We start from the raw sequence: 18,446 nt of genomic DNA on the forward strand, positions 1-18,446 counted from the left end.
ACACATGGATAGTGAAAACTTTCATAATTAATGAACAGTACACGTTTATAGTTTTAATCAAACAAAAAACAGAAACAGTAGTTATTTATTCCTTTTAATGCACGTATGTTAGCTTGCTGTATACAACGAAATTGATCTAGTATCTTAAAAAACAATACAATGGTAACATGCCAATCAATTGTTTTAGGCGTTTGAAATTTCTTTTAATTTCGTTCATATAATTCTGAATTATAATTCCCTCTGTTTCATCTACTTCTTCATTCTGTAAGTAAGATTTCATCATCCAGATTATATAATAGTATTTTAATTAAATATAAATTTAAATCATCTATTAAGTTTAAATCAGTAGTTTGAAATAATAATGATTTTCCAAATCAATGATTTTACATTCAAAAAGGTCGTAAAATTCAATTTAATGCTTAAACAATATAAAAAATATGCATGATCAATTCAAACGCAAAATCATAACTAAAACGGCAAAAATCGAAATCAGTAGAATTCGTCGGAACAAATTATTAGTCGATGGACAGAACAGTGATATGAGTCGTCTCACCCAACTCATCATCCTTAGACAAGTGCAAATCAGCTTTCAACGTCTTACCAGGCAACATATTCACATTTTGCTTATTGCCATCAATGGATTTCAGAAGATTTTGGGCATCTAGAAACAAAAACAAAAAGAAAAATCAACACAAACTGTTTCTATCAAGAAGATGAGATTTCAACTTACTCTCCAATACACCTTCCAAGACAAACAATTTTCGCGACATTGCTGGCGGATATCGCCGAATTGAAGACACAGTTTCCATATTAGTGCATGTAGCGTCATCCAAGAGATAAAATTGTCCGCCGGTTATGTCTGATGGTTCAATATAAATAGCACGATGCCAAAACTCACATAACTGTATTAAGCACGCCTCATCATTATCCGGTTCATAAGGATTTTTATCGATTTTACCGTAGTGCTGACAGTCTCGAAGCAACGTTTCGTATTGCGAGAGGTGCGATTTATGCACTACGGTTAGTAGATTTTCCTCAAACGCCTGTGATGCATTGACAATAATTAATTCCATTCCTTTTCCTTCGTTAATTTCTAGTTCCTTTAACTGAAGGCATTTATGACGGTTATTTTAAAAATCTAAAGTAATTAGAATATAATTATACATTACCTCTTCCACCCCAACTCGTTTGTATGTTTCAGGATTAGGAACTACGAACTTTGTTGCCGTTTGGATTTTCTTCGCCAACGGTGGACATGAAACAATCGGTTTCCTATCCTCAGTCTTATTTCCAGGTATTGTGAGAAGTTTTGTGCTAAGGATGTACTTCTCCTGCACATGGCGCATATCAACCATTTTGATAGATGTCTTTGGCACATCGATAACAGTAGTGAGTATAAATTCCTGTTCGTCAATGAGTGTTTGTAGAAATTCGCGAATAGGCGCCGTAAACTCCGAAATATTGTCAATCCAAACCGGATGGGTGAACGTATTCGCATATTTTATATTTGGATCGGGAATTTCTTTTAACATAGACCACTCCATTGTTTCCGAATTCCCGAAATCAGGATAAAAAATGAGAGCCTTATTTCCTTTGATTTCTTTCACTATGGCACGGTAAAATTCATCTTCGAAGGGAGCAAATACTATATCATTCACTTTGGGTTGAACCGTGAAATGTGATTTAACTTGACGGGATTTTTCGATGCATCGCTTTATCAACGTCTCAAATTGATTCGGCTCTCCATTTGGACCCCGTTCTACATGATAAATGAACATTTTGTCATGTGCTACGTGTGAAATCTTCACCTTACTACCGGGATCCGGAAAATGGCCAGCTTGAAGAACATCCCCCTCGGTCAAGGAATTGTTTTTTTTCTCCTTTGCAGCTTTCTCATGTGGTGCGGTAGTGCAATTCGCATTTTGTTTGTTATTCTTGTCGCTACCCACAGGTTCTGGTTCGTTAGAAGTTCCTTGCAAGAAAGATTTATTTTCTTTCGAAGGAAAACTTTTGTTTTTTGCTTTTTCTAATGCTGCCTGCGACATTTGTATCTTACTAAAGATATGTTCTTTGTTTTTAAATTTTTGTGCTGTACCAGAATTCGATGACGTTACAACGTTTTTTCCTCTTTGAGCCATATTAGATTTCGGAATCAAATCATTGCTTTTATTCTGCTGAACTATTTCAAGATGAGGGCTTTTCTCTTTTTGATTCATGTAAACTTTCTGTTGCAATTTAGTTTTTGCATCCTTTACAGGCATGTGCGCCTGGGTGTTACTATTATTTTTCATTAAATCGGCAATCAATTGCTTTGAAACTGCAGGAGGGGGATATTGTGTGACTTTTGTAAATACAGCGGAAGCCATTACTAAACGACTAAAATTCGAGTTAAAAAGATACAAGCATAAAGCAGATTTGAATCAATGCTTCAAAAACTACCACTAACTTCTTTTTAAAACTTACGGAATACATTGCTCTCTGTGTTTTGGCCAACTGGCATGCTGGCACATCACACCGCAATAATATGCTCCACAGGTGAAGCATTGAAGATTTGCGCCAACCGACTGGCAGTTTGTACACGTGAAAGGTAACTGAAGATATTGCATCGATTCTTGCGTCGTCATTGTCGTCCACTCGATGGGGAACCTCGGATACGTTTCTGATTCCAAACACGGAAATGAAAGCAATTGCATACAGCTGCTGTTTTACCTTTTTGACGAGCAACCTTTCCTTTCGGTTATAAATATTTGTATGGCCTATGTTTCAGCTTTGACAGATAAAGTGCAGCACATAGTGTAAACAAGCTTAACGGTAATGACAGTTTTTTGACGTGAAAGTGAAATTATTCACAAACAATAGGCTTTCCGCGTAATGAGTTAATTCATCTCCAAGTGTAACAACAGATGAAACAACACATTATTTACCAGATGTTACGAACTTTATGTTAAGTCCTTTTTGGATTAGATTTAAAGTTTGATGCCTTGGCAACACTGCAGCATGCATAAGTGTCACTTACCAACTGTCCGTCACAACAAAGCCGTGTTTTGAATGCCGGACAGAGGACAGATTTCACTATTAAATTTGATCGCTGCAATCTTTTCCCTACCGTTTCGTTCACGAGTGTGCAGTGGAGTTACTTAAAATCAATCTTATTCAGACATCACTAATTGCCCAGAGTAAGTACCGAAGTCTACCAACTGTACACTAACCCAACGACGCCACCGAGCACTTGCATCCACAAATCGTCCTGCTCTCCGCGGTGCGTCCGGATGATTTTGACATTTGATTCCGCATATACACTCCGCGGCGACTGCTGCTTGTCTACGATCGATAAGGCGGTGCGGGATTACGCGCAAAATGTGTTAAGTAATAATGAAAGTGCGGGATAGCCCGAAACAAAAAACATAACCATGAGCTGCTAGTAAACATGGTTGTTTGATCAGTTACGCGAACTTATCATTAAATCCGTCAACGCCAACGAGCTTGAAAATGCTCTCTCGAGGCAACACCGCACCGATGTTCTTCCGGATACTGTCAAAGTTTCCGCAGAGTTTTTCCTTCTGCTTCGCGTATGGTTCCGGTGTGAAACAACAGCTCGGTTATAATAGCGTGCGATCGAAACGCAACATGATCGACTTGATATACGTTGTGGATAATGCACGTCGTTGGCATGCGGCTAACCTCGAGCAGAACTATGAGCACTACTCGAGCATGCGGCTGCTCGGAGGTGGTGTGATTGCCAAATACCAGGAATCGTTCGGAGCGCACGTGTACTTCAACACCCTGGTGCAAATACCCGAAGAAGATGTGATCATAAAATACGGCGTCGTATCGACGAAAGATCTACTGCAGGACTTGACAGAGTGGCGTAGCCTCTACCTTGCCGGGCGGTTGCACAAACCAGTAGAAATCATACGCAACGCATCCAGCTCCAAAATACAGAACGCAATCGATGAAAACCTTCGATCAGCGGTGCGCACGGCACTGCTGCTGCTTCCGGAGAAGTTTACCGAGTTCGAGTTGTACCGAGCGATATCAAAGCTTAGTTACAGTGGTGACTTTCGCATGATTTTCGGCGAGAACAAGAACAAGGTTAACAACATCGTCCGGCCGCAGATAGAAAACTTTCGCAATCTCTATTCGGCCACATTCGACGATCTGCGCCATTGCTTGCAATTACCCGTCAGCGGTAGCGATAATCAAATATGTACACAAGATCTTACAGAAGCCACCATACTAGCTCATTTGAACGCTCTTCCTAAATGGCCAATCCGGCTGATTGTAGAACGACAAACCAGCGGACGTTATCGGCAGGATACGGAGGACATTCTGATCGGTGTTTCTCGCTCGTCCAACTACCAGGGCATCGTTGCTAGTTGCCTACGATCAATCGTCTGGTCCAGCAGTGTATGGCAGTCGATAAAAAATATTCCTACGGCCGGAATTGCCAAATCCGTGCGTTACAGCTGGGCAAAAGCGTTGAAAACATTCAGCTAGGAGACGTGTCTTGCGGCGATTAACTTCAGGGATTCAAATGCAACTAGTCTTATTATTCTTAATAAACATTTTGCTATGAAGTGTAACGAGCGATCTGTAGATGTCTTTCATTTATGTATTAGACGCGCTGTACGTTCTTTGTTGCTTACCAGTGCTCTTTAAAATCACCACAGCTTATGTGTTTCTTCCATTGTCGCTTTTCGCAGATGTCCGACTCGGATACAACAGATTCGGATTGCGGCGTACGCTATAAGACAACGACGACGCGGCACAAGCACGCAGCTTCTACAACCTCCTCAGCGCGAGAGCAAAAAGATCATTCGTCGTATCGCGAAGGATCATCTTCACGTCAGCCCGATCGTCGACGGTATCGTAGAAGCCGTAGCAAAACGCCCGATCGTAGACGCCACCGGCGTCGATCACGTTCGATCGACACTTCGCCTCGCGCTCGATCCACTCACCGCCCTTCACGTTCCCGTTACGATGAATCTCCACGGAAAGATGTGCTACCAGAAAAAGTGCTGGACATTTCCGTATCATCGGTTTCATCGCAAGATGAGCAGCCCGAACAGCAACAAAGCAGTCAGAGGAATGCTTCATCGGCTGAATGCTTTGGTCCGGCGTTGCCACCTTCTTTAGGGAAGTCTTCTACAAGGGAAAATCGTACTAGTGATGTGGATGAAACCCCACAAGACGACATAATTGGACCCGCGTTGCCACCCCATCTGTTAGGCCACAAATCAGAGCAGGCGGAAAGGACTACATTGGAGAAGCGTAGCATCGGGCCTAGTTTACCACCCGGGTTTACCGCCACAACTAGTGCACCTAGTAACGATCACATTTCATCTGACTCGGAACTATCCCCGTTCTCAGAACCCGCTGATGAGCACGACGAAGACGACGATGACATAATAGGACCTCTGCCTGGTTCGTCGAGTTCGCGTGCAAATTTAGACCTAGAGCAACGAGCACTAGAGATCAAAATAAGACAGTTGGAAGAATCAAGCGGCGGTACCAACGGCAAAGGCTTGTCCCTCGTGCCGAAGGCTCGTGAAGACTGGATGCTGGAGTTACCAGACGTTCGCAAAGTCAGTGATTTGGGGCTTGGGGCGAGACAGTTTAGGACACGTGAAAAGCCTGAAATCGGAGACCGGTCGGTTTGGACGGATACACCTGCCGATCGAGAGCGAAAGAAGAACGCCACCGGCTCGGATCGTTCGTCGAAAAAGATTGACCCGGCTGCGGAGCGAGAACGGGAACGCGAGCAAAAGCTCACCGCCAAACGAGATCAGGAACAGGAAAGGCTGGTAAAACAGCACAAAAAGAAACACAAGCGTGACAAAACGTTGCTGGAGATACATGAAAGTAAGCTACAAAAAGAGAAGGTAAGGGAATGTTTGCGACGGACACGTTTATATTGAAATGAATTTAGATTCTGAAATAAATCTTTTTGTTTTCTCCTATGTGCACGCAGGATGAAGCCGGGGTGAGTTCAGAGTCCGTTAGAAGACCATTCGATCGAAATGTGGATCTTCACGCCAACCGCTTCGACGATGCACAAAAGAAAGCCATCATGAAAAAAGCCCAGTTGCTCAATTCGCGGTTTTCCAGCGGAAGTTCGAAGTATTTGTAAAGCTTGATTGGGAAAAGATTCCAGAGCTATGGTGCATAAACGATGTGCGGCGAATGGTTTATTGTTTTTTTACTTATACATACATAGTATATATTTCAAGTATAATAAATGGATCATTGACTTTTATGACTATTTTTAAATATTGGTTAATTAAAAATGGAAATGATACTTTCAACATCGAAGATCAACATCGACAATTTTCAAAATATAAATTTAATTAATTGAAAATTGAAAAAATCGTTAAATGTACTTTGCCGGCTCTAATCCAGATCGCGCGATGAGTGATTTCTTGCATCCAGCATTCTGTTAGAATATCAAAAATTATGGATGCACTTCCACGTTATCGGAACTCAGGCCTTCAAATGTAGCGAAGGGGAAATTCGTTTTATATTGCTGAATATATTGGTTTATAATAGAGTAGGCTCGGGATAAGATCAGAAATGGGAGGGAATGCCCCGTTGGTGGGGGAGCAGGCGGTAAGGCCATATGTCTCAAAATCCAGAAAAAAGATTGAGTGAATAGTGCAAATAAAACAAAAAAAAGATTCATAACGCAGCATAATGGTAATCTGATAAAAGAAAATAAATCAAAATACTCCAAGCTGACTAGACTTTAAAGTACGGATGAGAATCTAGTCAGCAAATAACCAGAGGTTTCCTCGCGATATGCTCAGTTTCTGCTGAATTAATAAACAATCAATTCAACGAGCAACTAGAGATATCAATGCCGGATTATATCCTGCAATTGTCGTGATACGCCTAAATTGAGATCACTGAACAGATTGACTGATTTCATACGATTAGGTATAGAGCACGAAAATGTCTCGAAAATTGTGGCAAAGTTTTACAATCAGAGATCGCACAATACCTGCTTACAGTTAGCTTCCTGTTACAGTTAGGGATTAAATTCTGTGTCGCACACTCGCGTAAGCGTTCTTGTTCTTCGTAAAAAAGAGAGAACAATAAAGGCTCCTACGAGGTAGAAGCACGACGTTTCTAACGAGAGACCTAAACTTTCTTGTTTTTAGATTTTCAACATAAATAGTTGTTAAATTACCTTTCAATTTCCGGAACAATGCGTGTCCGATATCAGATCCAAGGCAGTTAACGGTACACAGAGTGGTAGCTGAACAAAGCACGGGCTTACTGTTACTTTTGACTGCTTTAAGAGTGGTAGCTAAACCCAACACATTTGTTCAACACTCGAATACAATAACATTGTTAGAACCTTTCAGCCATGAAGCCTAATCGCAGACTAATTTGCATCATTCGAACGGAAGAACAATCGCATTTAAAAATGACATTTCGAACCGGTTAGAACCGATCAGGCCAACCGTTCAACAACGAATGACAAGTGCAAACAAAAGTCAGTAAATAGCCCAGTGCTGAATCTGTTTACCAACAGCTATATTATTAGGAATACATTTTTTGGAAAGAAACCACTTAAAAAGTTTATCGATTATACCTGAAGCTAGCGGGATTTTGTTTATTTTTGCAACAATAGCAAGGACCAACTAACAACAATGGCTGGAAACTTTTGGCAGAGCTCTCACCATCAACAGTGGATTCTGGACAAGCAGGATCTGATTCGGGAGCGTCAACACGATCTGAAAACGCTGACTGAAGAGGAATATCAGAAACTGTTCATGTTCTTCGCCAACATCATACAGGTGTTGGGGGAGCAATTGAAGCTTCGACAGCAAGTCATCGCCACAGCTACGGTGTATTTCAAACGCTTTTACGCTCGTAACTCGTTGAAGTGCATTGATCCGCTGCTGCTGGCACCCACCTGTATTCTGCTCTCCTCGAAGGTGGAAGAATTCGGTGTGATATCCAACTCACGACTCATCACCACGTGCCAGACGGTGATCAAGAACAAGTTCAGCTATGCCTACCAGCAGGAGTTCCCCTACCGTACGAACCATATACTGGAGTGTGAATTTTACCTGTTGGAAAATTTGGACTGCTGTCTGATCGTATACCAACCGTACCGCCCGCTGCTGCAGTTGATGCAAGACATCGGTCAAGAGGAACAGTTGCTTACGCTTACCTGGCGACTCATCAATGATTCGCTACGGACCGATGTGAGCCTTCTGTATCCACCGTACCAGGTAGGGATTTCGTGATCTAAACCCCGGGGTATTGTAAACCTAACATTTGTCGTTCTTTCCGGTTTTCTCTGCTATACCTCCCACAGATAGCCATCGGTTGTTTGCAAATAGCGTGCGTGATTCTGCAGAAGGAACTGAAATCGTGGTTTGCCGAGCTCAACGTCGATATGGATAAGGTGCAGGAAATTGCACGCGCTATTGTGAATCTGTTCGAGCTGTGGAAGGGTTACGACGAGAAAAAGGAAATACAGGCGCTACTGGAAAAAATGCCGAAACCTAAACCACACCCCCAGCGGTGATTCGTTGGCTTGCGGAACGATCATCGGATGGCTTTCATTGCGTTGATGCAAATATTTGCCACGAAACTAGTGAATCTAACTTTGGCACATCTCACGCCCACATTCGCCCAAGCAAGCAGAACTGATTCCATACTATTACGGTAGATTGTAATGAAGATTGTGATTCCGGGTCATAGGGGGTGATTGACTCACGTATCAGCATTAACTGGACGAATAATAATTTATTCAACTTATTCGAAAACTTCGTTCAACTGTTCGATCGCCTTGATCGGTAAACATAAACACTACACTCGGTTGAGTTTCTCGCTCAAATTCTACAGTTGCGGTTACGATCAACAGAACGATTGGAATCTTTAACGTGTGATGACAAACTGGCTTCTTACTTTATTGCGTCATATGGGCAGTCGCGTTGCGTTTTTATGTCATACAGGCAGCATGTTCTATCCCTAAGAATGTGTTGCTCTCTGTGTCTGTAAGGCACAGTTTTGGAAATATCGTTATATCGACAGAAAAAACACCCCTGACGGCGTCGATTTAATCCGAGTGCATAATGAATAGCCTTGTTGCATCCGTTAACATGTACAGCACTGATGCACGTTAGGACTGATTGAAAATTCGCGCCTGTTCGATAGTCTCGTTTGTTGATGCCCAATGCCACAGTATCTACCTGTTTTTACCTCAAAAAACGCGCCGCTGTTACTGTCATGTTCACTTCAACGCCTTTCAACAGCCTTCGTTTAGCACTCGAATCTTCACGGAATACGATATGGACACATTTCGCGCTATACTATTTTTCCACCACATGAACAAGAATAAGAAGAACAAACCTTGCATGATCCGAAATTTGCTAATACCTATCTTGAACTCGAAGAGATGACGCTGTGAGCTTATACTATAAATACGAAAATATATTCTCAAAAGTAATTGCAAAATATGCTACTGAATATTGACAGGATCGCTTCATTTGATTTTCCTGATCCTCATTCGATCATAAGTGCAGGTCATTGCCATTGGTTAGAGGAGTAAAATAGGGTTTTATCAAACGTAAAAAAAACAATTCCGTTATCTGTGCTGCACTTTCTGTTGCTCTTCAAACCCAATCAGCTTCACATTTAAAAAATATTATTTCCCTCCAAGCCAACATTTCAATCCCGCTGGTGTGGCAGGGAAACGCATATTTTAGGACAATTTTTCCAGCAGCTTCTTAATCTTCTCGTGGGCGTACCGAATCTTTGTATAAAGATCATTCGAGCAACCCTGCTCGATGATAGTCTGGAAGCGGTAAGTCCGGAAGTTTTTGTTATTATCCATCAACGTCACGGCACGCATCAACGGACAGAGGATGATTTTTTGATGATCGGAAAAGTTAAGCTGTAATGAAACGTACAATAACAAAAAGCGTTATTCAATTATGTTCCATCTAACTCTCGGCCGTTCTCGCTACACTTACTTGTACAGTGCCATTCGTAAGATGCATGACAACCGCGCACATGGTCCGAAACCAGGTGTGCATGTGCGGAATACGAGATATTTGATCGCTTTCGACGTTCATCACGCCTGCTCCGGCTTTAACCAAGTGTTCCATCATATATCGTTTGAAGTACGTAAGTAGCTTCATCTTTTTCTCCAGTTCCATCGGGAAATTGTTCACATCCCAGTACGACTCTTGACCTTCCTTATCGATAAAGTGAACGTTGCTGCAAAAAAAAGCGAAACCATACCTTCCTCATACCGTTCCAATCACGTTGCGAAGCGAAAAACTTACTGTCCATTGGCAAGCATGATCAGCTTGGTGGTGTCATTGAACATCACGCCCATTCCTTCATCGCTGAGCTGGTATCCGAAGCCGTATTTGTCGCTGTAATCCACCCATTTCGAAACCCAAAATAGTGGCTGGACCGCCGGATCAGTGTTTTCATCGTCCAAGTTGCTCGCTAGCCGGGGCGGTTTTGCCAGGAATAGCTTCGTTAATTCCCGGTGCAGCGTTTCAATGTCCACCCGATACGTGTCATTGTGACGGGAAATCATACCACTAGCAGTGATGGCATCGTGTAGGTTGTTCTTCAGGAAAGACGATTCGAACCGTGTATCGTCTGTAGATGTAAAACACACAAAAAAATTATGAGAACATCACCCAAAGGAAGGATTATACTGATATATCTTGTGTTCATCACGCGGGTTACCTCCAGCACCATTCTTCTCAGACAGCGGTTTGCGGCTCATACGGTCCACTTGCTCCAGCTGATCCGCTCGAGGCGCCATCGTGAGACAGGAAATTGGCAGCGAGCTAGGAATGTGACTGGCGGACAGAAACTCATACTCAAACAGCTTGTGAATGCGGGGCCGCTTCACTGGGTCCGACTGCAGCATGGCACAAATCATTTCGGCTGCACTGTTACGCAAGGTAGGCGGCATCCGGTAGTCACATTTGCGAATTCTATTGTACGTATCCTTCAAACTCTTGGTTTCGAACGGCGGTTGGCCGACGAGCAGCGTGTACATCACGCAACCGATCGACCAAATGTCCACTTCGTAGCTGTGGCCTTTCTTGTTTAGAATTTCCGGTGCAATGTAATTGGGCGTGCCGCAAAGCGTCTTTTTCCGCTCGCCTTCGAACTCGATTTTTGTCGCCAGCCCAAAGTCGCCGATCTTAACGTGCAGTTCATCATTAAGGAAGAGGTTGCCCAGTTTCAGATCCCGATGGATGATGTGCTTATCGTGCAGGTATTTCACGCCCGTCATCACCTGGTGCATGTAGTACCGGCACTCGTAGTCCGTGATGATTTTTCGCCGTTTGTGGAGTTCCATCATCGACTGCAGGATAGAGTAAGATTGTAGAGTAAGCAGCCTGTTAGTAAGGCGAAAAAGCGAACGGATGTTGCGGGAAAAACAAAACACTTACCCGTTTTTTGCACAACTCCAGCACAATGTATATGTTGAGCGGATCGTCGAAGAAGCTATGAAAACCAACAATGTTTTTGTGGTTCAACGAGCGGTGGATCGTTATTTCTTGTGTCATCTTCTCCTTCTGGTTGTGCTTCATCATCAGCTTCTTCGAGACGATCTTGCCGGCAAACACCTCGTTGGTGGCCACATCCACTATCTCGTAGCATTTCGCAAAGCCACCCTAACCACCGGAAGGAGAATAGAATCCGTGAAGGTAAACAATTAGCAAACTAGCGCTCCGGTCCGAGGACCGCTACGAATTGGAGGTTAGAACACGGCTAGCATAGCTCCCATGCCGAAATGGCACGGAAAGCAGAGAGAAAAAGAACGAAAGAGCAAGAACACTAAGGGCACAAAGTGACAAGCTTACCTTTCCGAAGAATCGCATTCTCCTGTACGTTCGTTTGGTGGCGGCATCATACAACTTCTCCGGAATATCCACCGCTTTGTCGTCGGGTTTGGTGGCGGTACTCATGTTGGGTGTCTGCCTCCCTGCTATGACGTTTTACAACACACAAAAAATGCAAATCCAAGCAACAGGATCACGAACGTAGCAGAATGCTCCAGACAGGATGCAAATAGACCGCCAAAATCAAGCCACCGGTCAACTGTTCCACGCGCACTGATCACAGCCTACGCTGTCTATTGTTTCGAATGTAAATTTCCTTAGTTAATTCAACACCACTCAAAGGCACCCCGGGCTCTTCTTGCCGCTTGTAGGCTGCCGCGATGAAGAAGACTTGTTTAATACTCTTTCTCCAGATCTCTTCTTCACTATTTTCTTCCGTACGCTGCTGCGATCCTTTTTCGCCCGTCGTTCCCGCACCAACACTAGCGAATGCGTGTGCGCGTTTACAGTGCAACCCTGCACTGTTGATCTGCAAAATGAGGGCCACCAAATGCACTTAAAGCAATATTACCGACGAGCCTTAACTATCGGGCGGCAGTAGCTAAAGCTGTTTTAGCTTTCGAACACTGCTTACTGCTATGGTAGCTCCTAGACGGTAAAGAATTCAAACTGACGCTGCCGTTAAGGTATGCACAACCTCTTCACACAGCGAGAGCCACTAATCAAACGTATATGGCCGTTATGTTTCGAATATTGCGACGGCGAATGTAACGGGCGCGAGCAGTCCTTGTTCGTTCTCAGAACGATTGTGCGATTATCGGTGTTTTATTCATAGACACTAATGTGTAGCACAACGGATACGTTGATTGGTTCGCAAGATGTTTGAATAGAATAACGATAAAACACATAAAACTAACCAAGCTCCATGGACACTTCCTACGATCGTTCGTTGAGCGGAATAAAGAACAGGATAAAAAATCTACGTTTCGTTCCCAGCCGTTCCCGGCCGTTTACCAGCCTGACCGGTTCAGGCGAAATTGGCGCTGTCAAACGAAAATTAAAACGAACGTTTTTTTACCGGCTCTCGGGTTAATTTAAATTACTTCGTTCTACTTTATCCTGGAATATTTTACATGGATCGATTAAACAAATTAAATTTACCTACAACTATTATACAAATGTAGCTTAAACTATATTGACTTACTTTATGTGATTGAGAAAGTACGAAAACGATGGTTCCTTCCATTTGAAATAAAAGCTCTTTCGTACAGTAACAAAAAAACTTTAAAGAGTGTTTCACGATGGGACTGCAAGTGTTTTATTTATTGTGCTATATTTTGGAGCACAATCTTCACCGCAGTTCAATCATTTTGCTTAACTAAATTGTTAGCAAAAGCGTTTTATAAAGTATACGTTTATTATAATAATAATTTAAAGAAAACAGTCAACAAACAAACAAACAGAAAATTTGTATGTTGCAGCCTATTTGGAGAATCGTACAAATTTAAGGTTAATCGCTCTGAAGAAAACGAATAATTTAAATAATAGCTAACGATTATCAAACATTTTCGTTAAAAGCTTAACGAAGAAGCAGTGCTGGTGCAACCTTTTACACAAGCCGCACGGCGAGCTGCTATCCTTCGCTGTCAGCTGTCATCTGTTGTAGCTCGAAAAAAAGTGTGCTGAGGAAACGCGTTCGCCGTGTGTTCTTCGTTCGAGTGAAAAACTAGGCATTTTCTTTGTTTGTGGAAAACTTGCACCACCTATTCGCGATGTCCACGGTAGCAACCGCATTGTCCCTAGCCGGTAACCGGACATCCGGCGCCCCCGTCCGCACACAGAATGGTAAGCTGGTACCGTTAATGGGCAGAGGCTGATTTGCATCTGGGAACCGTGGGTGTTCTCGGATCACATGCTACACTTTTTCAGAATTTAAGCTGAAATTTAGATGTTTATTGCTCTTTTTTGCACTTCCGCATTTGGAGATATGTACAAAGTTGTGTTGTATGTTATAATAATGTTAAAATATTAATATCGTCCCGTTGCACCAATGCCGCTAGTTGCCGGCTTCATGTTTTTGAGTATAAAAAAAGAAATTCTGCCATAACGTTGTAAAATCATTAATATAGTTTCAAAGTAATTGGATTAGAAGATCTTAAATTATGTTTGTTTCCACAATCTTGTTTCTAAACATGATCGCACAGATCGGTTGGCCTCGCATGAGTCATTTCGTTTAGTGAGGTTATGTTCGATGAAAACACATATTTCTGGGTCCGGTCATTAATTTTTGTTTCACCGTTTTCACAGTGATGGCTGCCAGCGCAATCGCCAACATAGTAAAATCCTCGCTAGGACCGGTCGGGCTGGACAAAATGCTGGTAGATGACATCGGCGATGTGACGGTTACCAACGACGGTGCAACGATTCTGAAACTGCTCGAGGTGGAACACCCGGCCGCCAAGGTGCTGTGCGAGCTGGCTCAGCTGCAAGACGCGGAAGTAGGCGATGGCACCACGTCGGTCGTAATCATCGCGGCCGAGCTGCTGAAAAATGCCGACGAGCTGGTGAAACAGAAAATCCACCCGACGTCCATCATTGCTGGGTACCGTCTGGCGTGCAAGGAAGCCTGCAAATACATTTCGGAACACTTGACCGCACCGGTTGACGATCTGGGGCGCGAAACGTTGGTGAACGTGGCGAAAACATCGATGAGCTCAAAGATTATCGGTGCCGATGCGGACTTTTTCGCTGCCATGGTGGTCGATGCGGCGCAGGCTGTAAAGATCCTCGACCCCAAGGGAAACCCGGCGTACCCGATCAAGGCAGTTAACGTGCTAAAGGCCCACGGTAAATCCGCCCGCGAGAGTCTCCTGGTGCAGGGTTACGCACTGAACTGCACGATCGCTTCCCAACAGATGCCCAAGAAGATCGTCAACGCGAAGGTCGCCTGTCTAGACTTCTCACTGCAAAAGACGAAGATGAAGATGGGCGTGCAAGTGCTGATTACGGATCCCGAGAAGCTCGAGGGTATCCGTGCACGGGAGCTCGACATCACGAAGGAAAAGATCGAAAAGATTCTGGCCACTGGCGTGAATGTGGTACTGTGTAGCGGTGGTATCGATGATCTCTGCCTGAAGTATTTCGTCGAGGCCGGTGCTATGGCCGTACGTCGTGTAACAAAAGCCGATCTAAAGCGCATTGCCAAAGCGACCGGTGCAGCCTATCTTACCTCGCTCACGAACATGGACGGCGAGGAGAGCTTCGAGGCCAGCTACGTCGGTGAAGCGGCGGAAGTGACACAAGAGTTCGTGTGTGACGACGAGCTGATCTTGATCCGTGGCCCGAAAGCCCGCACTGCTGCCTCGATCATTCTGCGTGGTCCGAACGATTTCTACTGCGATGAGATGGAGCGCTCCATCCATGACGCACTGTGCGTTGCGAAGCGCGTGCTCGAGGGCAAGAAGGTGGTCGCGGGCGGTGGCTGCGTGGAAGCGGCCCTCTCGATCTATCTGGAAAACTTTGCCACCTCTCTGAGCTCGCGCGAGCAGTTGGCGATCGCTGAGTTCGCGAAATCGCTGCTGGTCATTCCGAAAACGCTGGCCGTCAACGCGGCCAAGGATGCGACGGATTTGGTGGCCAAGCTCCGTGCCTATCACAACTCTAGCCAAACGGTGGTCGACCACGCGCAGCTGAAGTGGTACGGCCTCGATCTGATCGAGGGCGTCGTGAAGGACAACAAGAAGGCGGGCGTGCTTGAGCCGGCGATGTCGAAAATCAAATCGTTGAAGTTCGCAACCGAGGCAGCGATCACGATCCTGCGAATCGACGACATGATCACCCTCAATCCCGAAGAAAAGGGTGGAAAGAACTACGGTGACGCTTGTGCGGCTGGTGAGCTGGATGGTTAGAAGAGCACCGATCCTCACGATCAATCGACCGCAATGTCGCCTTCAGCAGCAGCAGCATCACCATCAGCATTGCTACGTACTTTAAGCTTACCTTAACATATGTTCATTTCAAGCCGCGCCATACTACGGCGAGCGGGGCACTCTTATTGCACCTCTTCGTTTTCATCTCCAAGCTACTAACACTCGCCGACGTATCATCATTATTCACTCGATCACACTACACCGGTAACCCCTGAGACTCATGTTACACTTACGAACAATTAATGAGTTTCATATGTGCGCATTTTTTCCTTCCTTCTGGGACGGTACAGAAATAAAACCGTAATTTAAAACCTATGATTTACCTATATTTTCGTTTATGAGAAACGGAGCATTACGATCATCTGACATGCAAAGTATCGACAGCGTATAAATGTCTATTTTTTTGTTCCGGTATACTCAGTTTCAGTCGACATTCTTCTTTGAGTTCGACGATCAATGATCTGCGGTTGTATTGTATTCGTGTTCCATTCTAAATTGCATCATCCGAAAAGGAAAGTCTTTGATTTTTAAATTGAGCTAAAAGGTACATATGACAGACTTTATTTTAGGCTCTGTTTAATTTCCTGACTTCTATCGCCTAATTTTTCATGATAATTATGCATTTATTATGCATGTATTTGAACAAAAGCAAGAAATTTATAACTTACACTTTTGTTTCGCGCGGGGATACTCACTTAAATTACCACCGCCAAATATGTGAGGATAACAACAACATTTACATTTATCATCTAATGTTCTCCCCATAAAAGTTGAATGTAAAAAACATCCTTCCGAAATAGCACACCATTTGTATATTGATCTTTGAAATTTCCGTCGTGTCGATCGTTTGATGAAGTACGTACCGCAGAACTTCCAAGCCCCAAGGATTCGCTCTCCATCGGCTGCAAATATTTACTCCACAAACATGTTGTTTTTCACACTTCGACTGTATCGGCGAGAGTGGCGAGAAAACCTCCGACCTTGAGTGTCTAAAATCATGCTCTCATGTTTGATTAATTGCGCTTGATTAACTCCTGTAGCTTCTTAGATCAATCGATATCACGCAACAGTTTACAGGATTTAAAATATAGTTTGCTTTTGCGAACGGACCAGTGCTGGTTGTGTTGTGGGTGTGTTTCGTTGACTAACGGGGAGGAATTTTCTCTGCACACCCAGTGGAAATGAGACGCCCGTGCGCGTGGATGGTGATTAATCTCCAAATGGTTTCGCGTCCAAACGAAAAACGCCTCCCACGTGATTAAAAATAAATATTGCGATGATTGAACGGCACACTCAAACCTGCTGGTGGATAAACTCCGTACTCCAGCGAATGCAACCAGCACAAACCAAGCGCGCTGCATATTGCTTTTGCATCCGTTGCACCGGTCCACCTACAATCGGGTGTTATTTTTACCCACTGCACCAGTGGCCTATTTACGCCCGCGGTCAGGCTATCGTGCGGGGCGAGAAAATCGAAGGCATATATGCCCTTTGAGACGAACCACTAGGGCCGTCTCGCAAGCGCGCGCGCACACACCAAAGCACTCGGAAAAGTCCGACCGAAAGGAGACACACAAAAAAGCAACAACACACATTCGACGATTCGTCGTGACCCGGAAAAACCCCCGGCCACGCTCAACGATCGCAATAAACAGGCCGTGGAAATTCCTTCGAACGGACAGAGGATCGTTAGTAGCACGAAATGATCGATTGTTTACGAGCTGACGGGCGGAATGATTTTCCCCAATCGCCGGCCAATCGAAGGATACGTTCACCATATGCCGGAGCGATTGCGATCGCTCGTCCTCACAAAAAAAAGAAAAGGGATCCGACAATTTGTCATCACGCAATCGCGAGCTAGTGTGTTTGAGTTGCAATTGCAAAACTAACACGTGATTGCCACAACGGACACTTGTTTGGTGAAGGACACCACCCGTGGGTGCAGCCAAGCCTTTTCCTGTTAATGAAAAGCGAATGGGGAAGGTTTTCTCTCTACTCGTTCCTGTTCAAAAATCACCCTACGGTTGCTTAGATCGGTGAGGGTTGTCACGATCCCTTCTCGCTCTAGCAGTGGGTCCGGATTTTCGTGTTTCGAGTCCACCTTACGCCACGACCACGTTCAACAGGAACGAGTCATCCAAAAAACCACGATGGTGGAATGGTGGGTGCGTTTCCTATAAATAAACCACCGGCGTGTGTGTGTGTGTGTTGCGATCGCTACACCAAAAAAAAACGACGGGAATGTTTGCCGTGGTGTGCAGGCTTTGGCCAACCGGAATGCGTTCCTTCTCCCTCACACCATCCACAGGTTTCCGGAGGATAATTTCCACTGCATGCCCAAAGTGCATCTCGATGACAGCTCTTTAATCGGTGGCCCAATGTGTGGCTGGAAACCGAGGCCAACGATCACACTCGATCGGGAAAATCAAGGGGTAAGGTCGAGAACCTACCAAACCGGGCTTGAACCAGGAAGCACTCCGCTCTCGGTTCGGCGGATGTGGAGCATTGTTGCCGCATCGATCGAAGGATCGCGGATGCGCGTGAAGATGTAGGGGAAAAAGAAAACATGATGAAAATGACGGTGTCCCTTGGTGGCGCCTGATGGGGTGGGGGCGGGTGGGTTGTTGGGGTGGAACAAGCGGCAAAAACCCGAGCCAACGCGAACCACCGCCGGGCAAAAATA

At 44.4% G+C, this 18,446-nt stretch overlaps 6 protein-coding genes across 6 annotated transcripts; 4 read left to right on the forward strand and 2 right to left on the reverse strand.

Moving 5' to 3' along the window:
• Positions 1–515: 515 nt before the first annotated feature.
• On the reverse strand, positions 516–2,510 carry LOC128722106 (uncharacterized). Its single transcript, XM_053815939.1, has 5 exons — positions 2,464–2,510; positions 2,355–2,376; positions 1,170–1,892; positions 731–1,106; positions 516–661 (listed from the first exon to the last, which is right to left on the reverse strand). The coding sequence occupies exons 1-5, from the start codon at positions 2,508–2,510 to the stop codon at positions 516–518; spliced, it is 1,314 nt and encodes a 437-aa protein (XP_053671914.1).
• Positions 2,511–3,369: 859 nt separating this feature from the next.
• On the forward strand, positions 3,370–4,535 carry LOC128731203 (phosphatidate cytidylyltransferase, mitochondrial). Its single transcript, XM_053824308.1, has one exon. It carries the CDS (start codon positions 3,490–3,492, stop codon positions 4,495–4,497), a length of 1,008 nt encoding a protein of 335 aa, XP_053680283.1. The 5' UTR covers positions 3,370–3,489; the 3' UTR covers positions 4,498–4,535.
• A 168-nt stretch (positions 4,536–4,703) lies between these two features.
• Positions 4,704–6,130, forward strand: LOC128720966 (GPALPP motifs-containing protein 1). Its single transcript, XM_053814667.1, has 2 exons — positions 4,704–5,882; positions 5,972–6,130. The coding sequence occupies exons 1-2, from the start codon at positions 4,704–4,706 to the stop codon at positions 6,128–6,130; spliced, it is 1,338 nt and encodes a 445-aa protein (XP_053670642.1).
• A 1,522-nt stretch (positions 6,131–7,652) lies between these two features.
• LOC128720490 (cyclin-C) lies at positions 7,653–8,652 on the forward strand. The gene is made up of 2 exons (XM_053814160.1): positions 7,653–8,240; positions 8,327–8,652. The coding sequence occupies exons 1-2, from the start codon at positions 7,653–7,655 to the stop codon at positions 8,537–8,539; spliced, it is 801 nt and encodes a 266-aa protein (XP_053670135.1). The 3' UTR covers positions 8,540–8,652.
• A 1,066-nt stretch (positions 8,653–9,718) lies between these two features.
• On the reverse strand, positions 9,719–11,960 carry LOC128732104 (serine/threonine-protein kinase polo). Its single transcript, XM_053825266.1, has 6 exons — positions 11,856–11,960; positions 11,442–11,666; positions 10,723–11,353; positions 10,305–10,632; positions 9,990–10,236; positions 9,719–9,910 (listed from the first exon to the last, which is right to left on the reverse strand). The coding sequence occupies exons 1-6, from the start codon at positions 11,958–11,960 to the stop codon at positions 9,719–9,721; spliced, it is 1,728 nt and encodes a 575-aa protein (XP_053681241.1).
• Positions 11,961–13,606: 1,646 nt separating this feature from the next.
• Positions 13,607–16,055, forward strand: LOC128730285 (T-complex protein 1 subunit alpha). Its single transcript, XM_053823323.1, has 2 exons — positions 13,607–13,679; positions 14,142–16,055. The coding sequence occupies exons 1-2, from the start codon at positions 13,607–13,609 to the stop codon at positions 15,740–15,742; spliced, it is 1,674 nt and encodes a 557-aa protein (XP_053679298.1). The 3' UTR covers positions 15,743–16,055.
• Positions 16,056–18,446: the final 2,391 nt, after the last annotated feature.

The sequence above is a fragment of the Anopheles nili genome, chromosome 2 (assembly GCF_943737925.1).
Source record: "Anopheles nili chromosome 2, idAnoNiliSN_F5_01, whole genome shotgun sequence".
In the NCBI taxonomy this organism is placed as follows: domain Eukaryota; kingdom Metazoa; phylum Arthropoda; class Insecta; order Diptera; family Culicidae; genus Anopheles; species Anopheles nili.

What these genes read in the sequence shown, in the direction of transcription:
- LOC128722106 (XM_053815939.1), bottom strand. Translation starts at nt 2,510, where the DNA reads ATGTGCCAGCATGCCAGTTGGCCAAAACACAGAGAGCAATGTATTCC. An exon ending in AACGAGTTGGGGTGGAAGAG is followed by an intron (nt 1,107 to 1,169) that starts GTAATGTATAAT and finishes AAATGCCTTCAG; the next exon opens with TTAAAGGAACTAGAAATTAA. An exon ending in CTTGGAAGGTGTATTGGAGA is followed by an intron (nt 662 to 730) that starts GTAAGTTGAAAT and finishes TTTTGTTTCTAG; the next exon opens with ATGCCCAAAATCTTCTGAAA.
- LOC128731203 (XM_053824308.1), top strand. Translation starts at nt 3,490, where the DNA reads ATGCTCTCTCGAGGCAACACCGCACCGATGTTCTTCCGGATACTGTCA.
- LOC128720966 (XM_053814667.1), top strand. Translation starts at nt 4,704, where the DNA reads ATGTCCGACTCGGATACAACAGATTCGGATTGCGGCGTACGCTATAAG. An exon ending in GTAAGCTACAAAAAGAGAAG is followed by an intron (nt 5,883 to 5,971) that starts GTAAGGGAATGT and finishes ATGTGCACGCAG; the next exon opens with GATGAAGCCGGGGTGAGTTC.
- LOC128720490 (XM_053814160.1), top strand. Translation starts at nt 7,653, where the DNA reads ATGGCTGGAAACTTTTGGCAGAGCTCTCACCATCAACAGTGGATTCTG. An exon ending in TTCTGTATCCACCGTACCAG is followed by an intron (nt 8,241 to 8,326) that starts GTAGGGATTTCG and finishes TACCTCCCACAG; the next exon opens with ATAGCCATCGGTTGTTTGCA.
- LOC128732104 (XM_053825266.1), bottom strand. Translation starts at nt 11,960, where the DNA reads ATGAGTACCGCCACCAAACCCGACGACAAAGCGGTGGATATTCCGGAG. An exon ending in GAATGCGATTCTTCGGAAAG is followed by an intron (nt 11,667 to 11,855) that starts GTAAGCTTGTCA and finishes TCCGGTGGTTAG; the next exon opens with GGTGGCTTTGCGAAATGCTA. An exon ending in ATCATGCTTGCCAATGGACA is followed by an intron (nt 10,237 to 10,304) that starts GTAAGTTTTTCG and finishes TTTTTTTTGCAG; the next exon opens with CAACGTTCACTTTATCGATA.
- LOC128730285 (XM_053823323.1), top strand. Translation starts at nt 13,607, where the DNA reads ATGTCCACGGTAGCAACCGCATTGTCCCTAGCCGGTAACCGGACATCC. An exon ending in CCCCGTCCGCACACAGAATG is followed by an intron (nt 13,680 to 14,141) that starts GTAAGCTGGTAC and finishes CCGTTTTCACAG; the next exon opens with TGATGGCTGCCAGCGCAATC.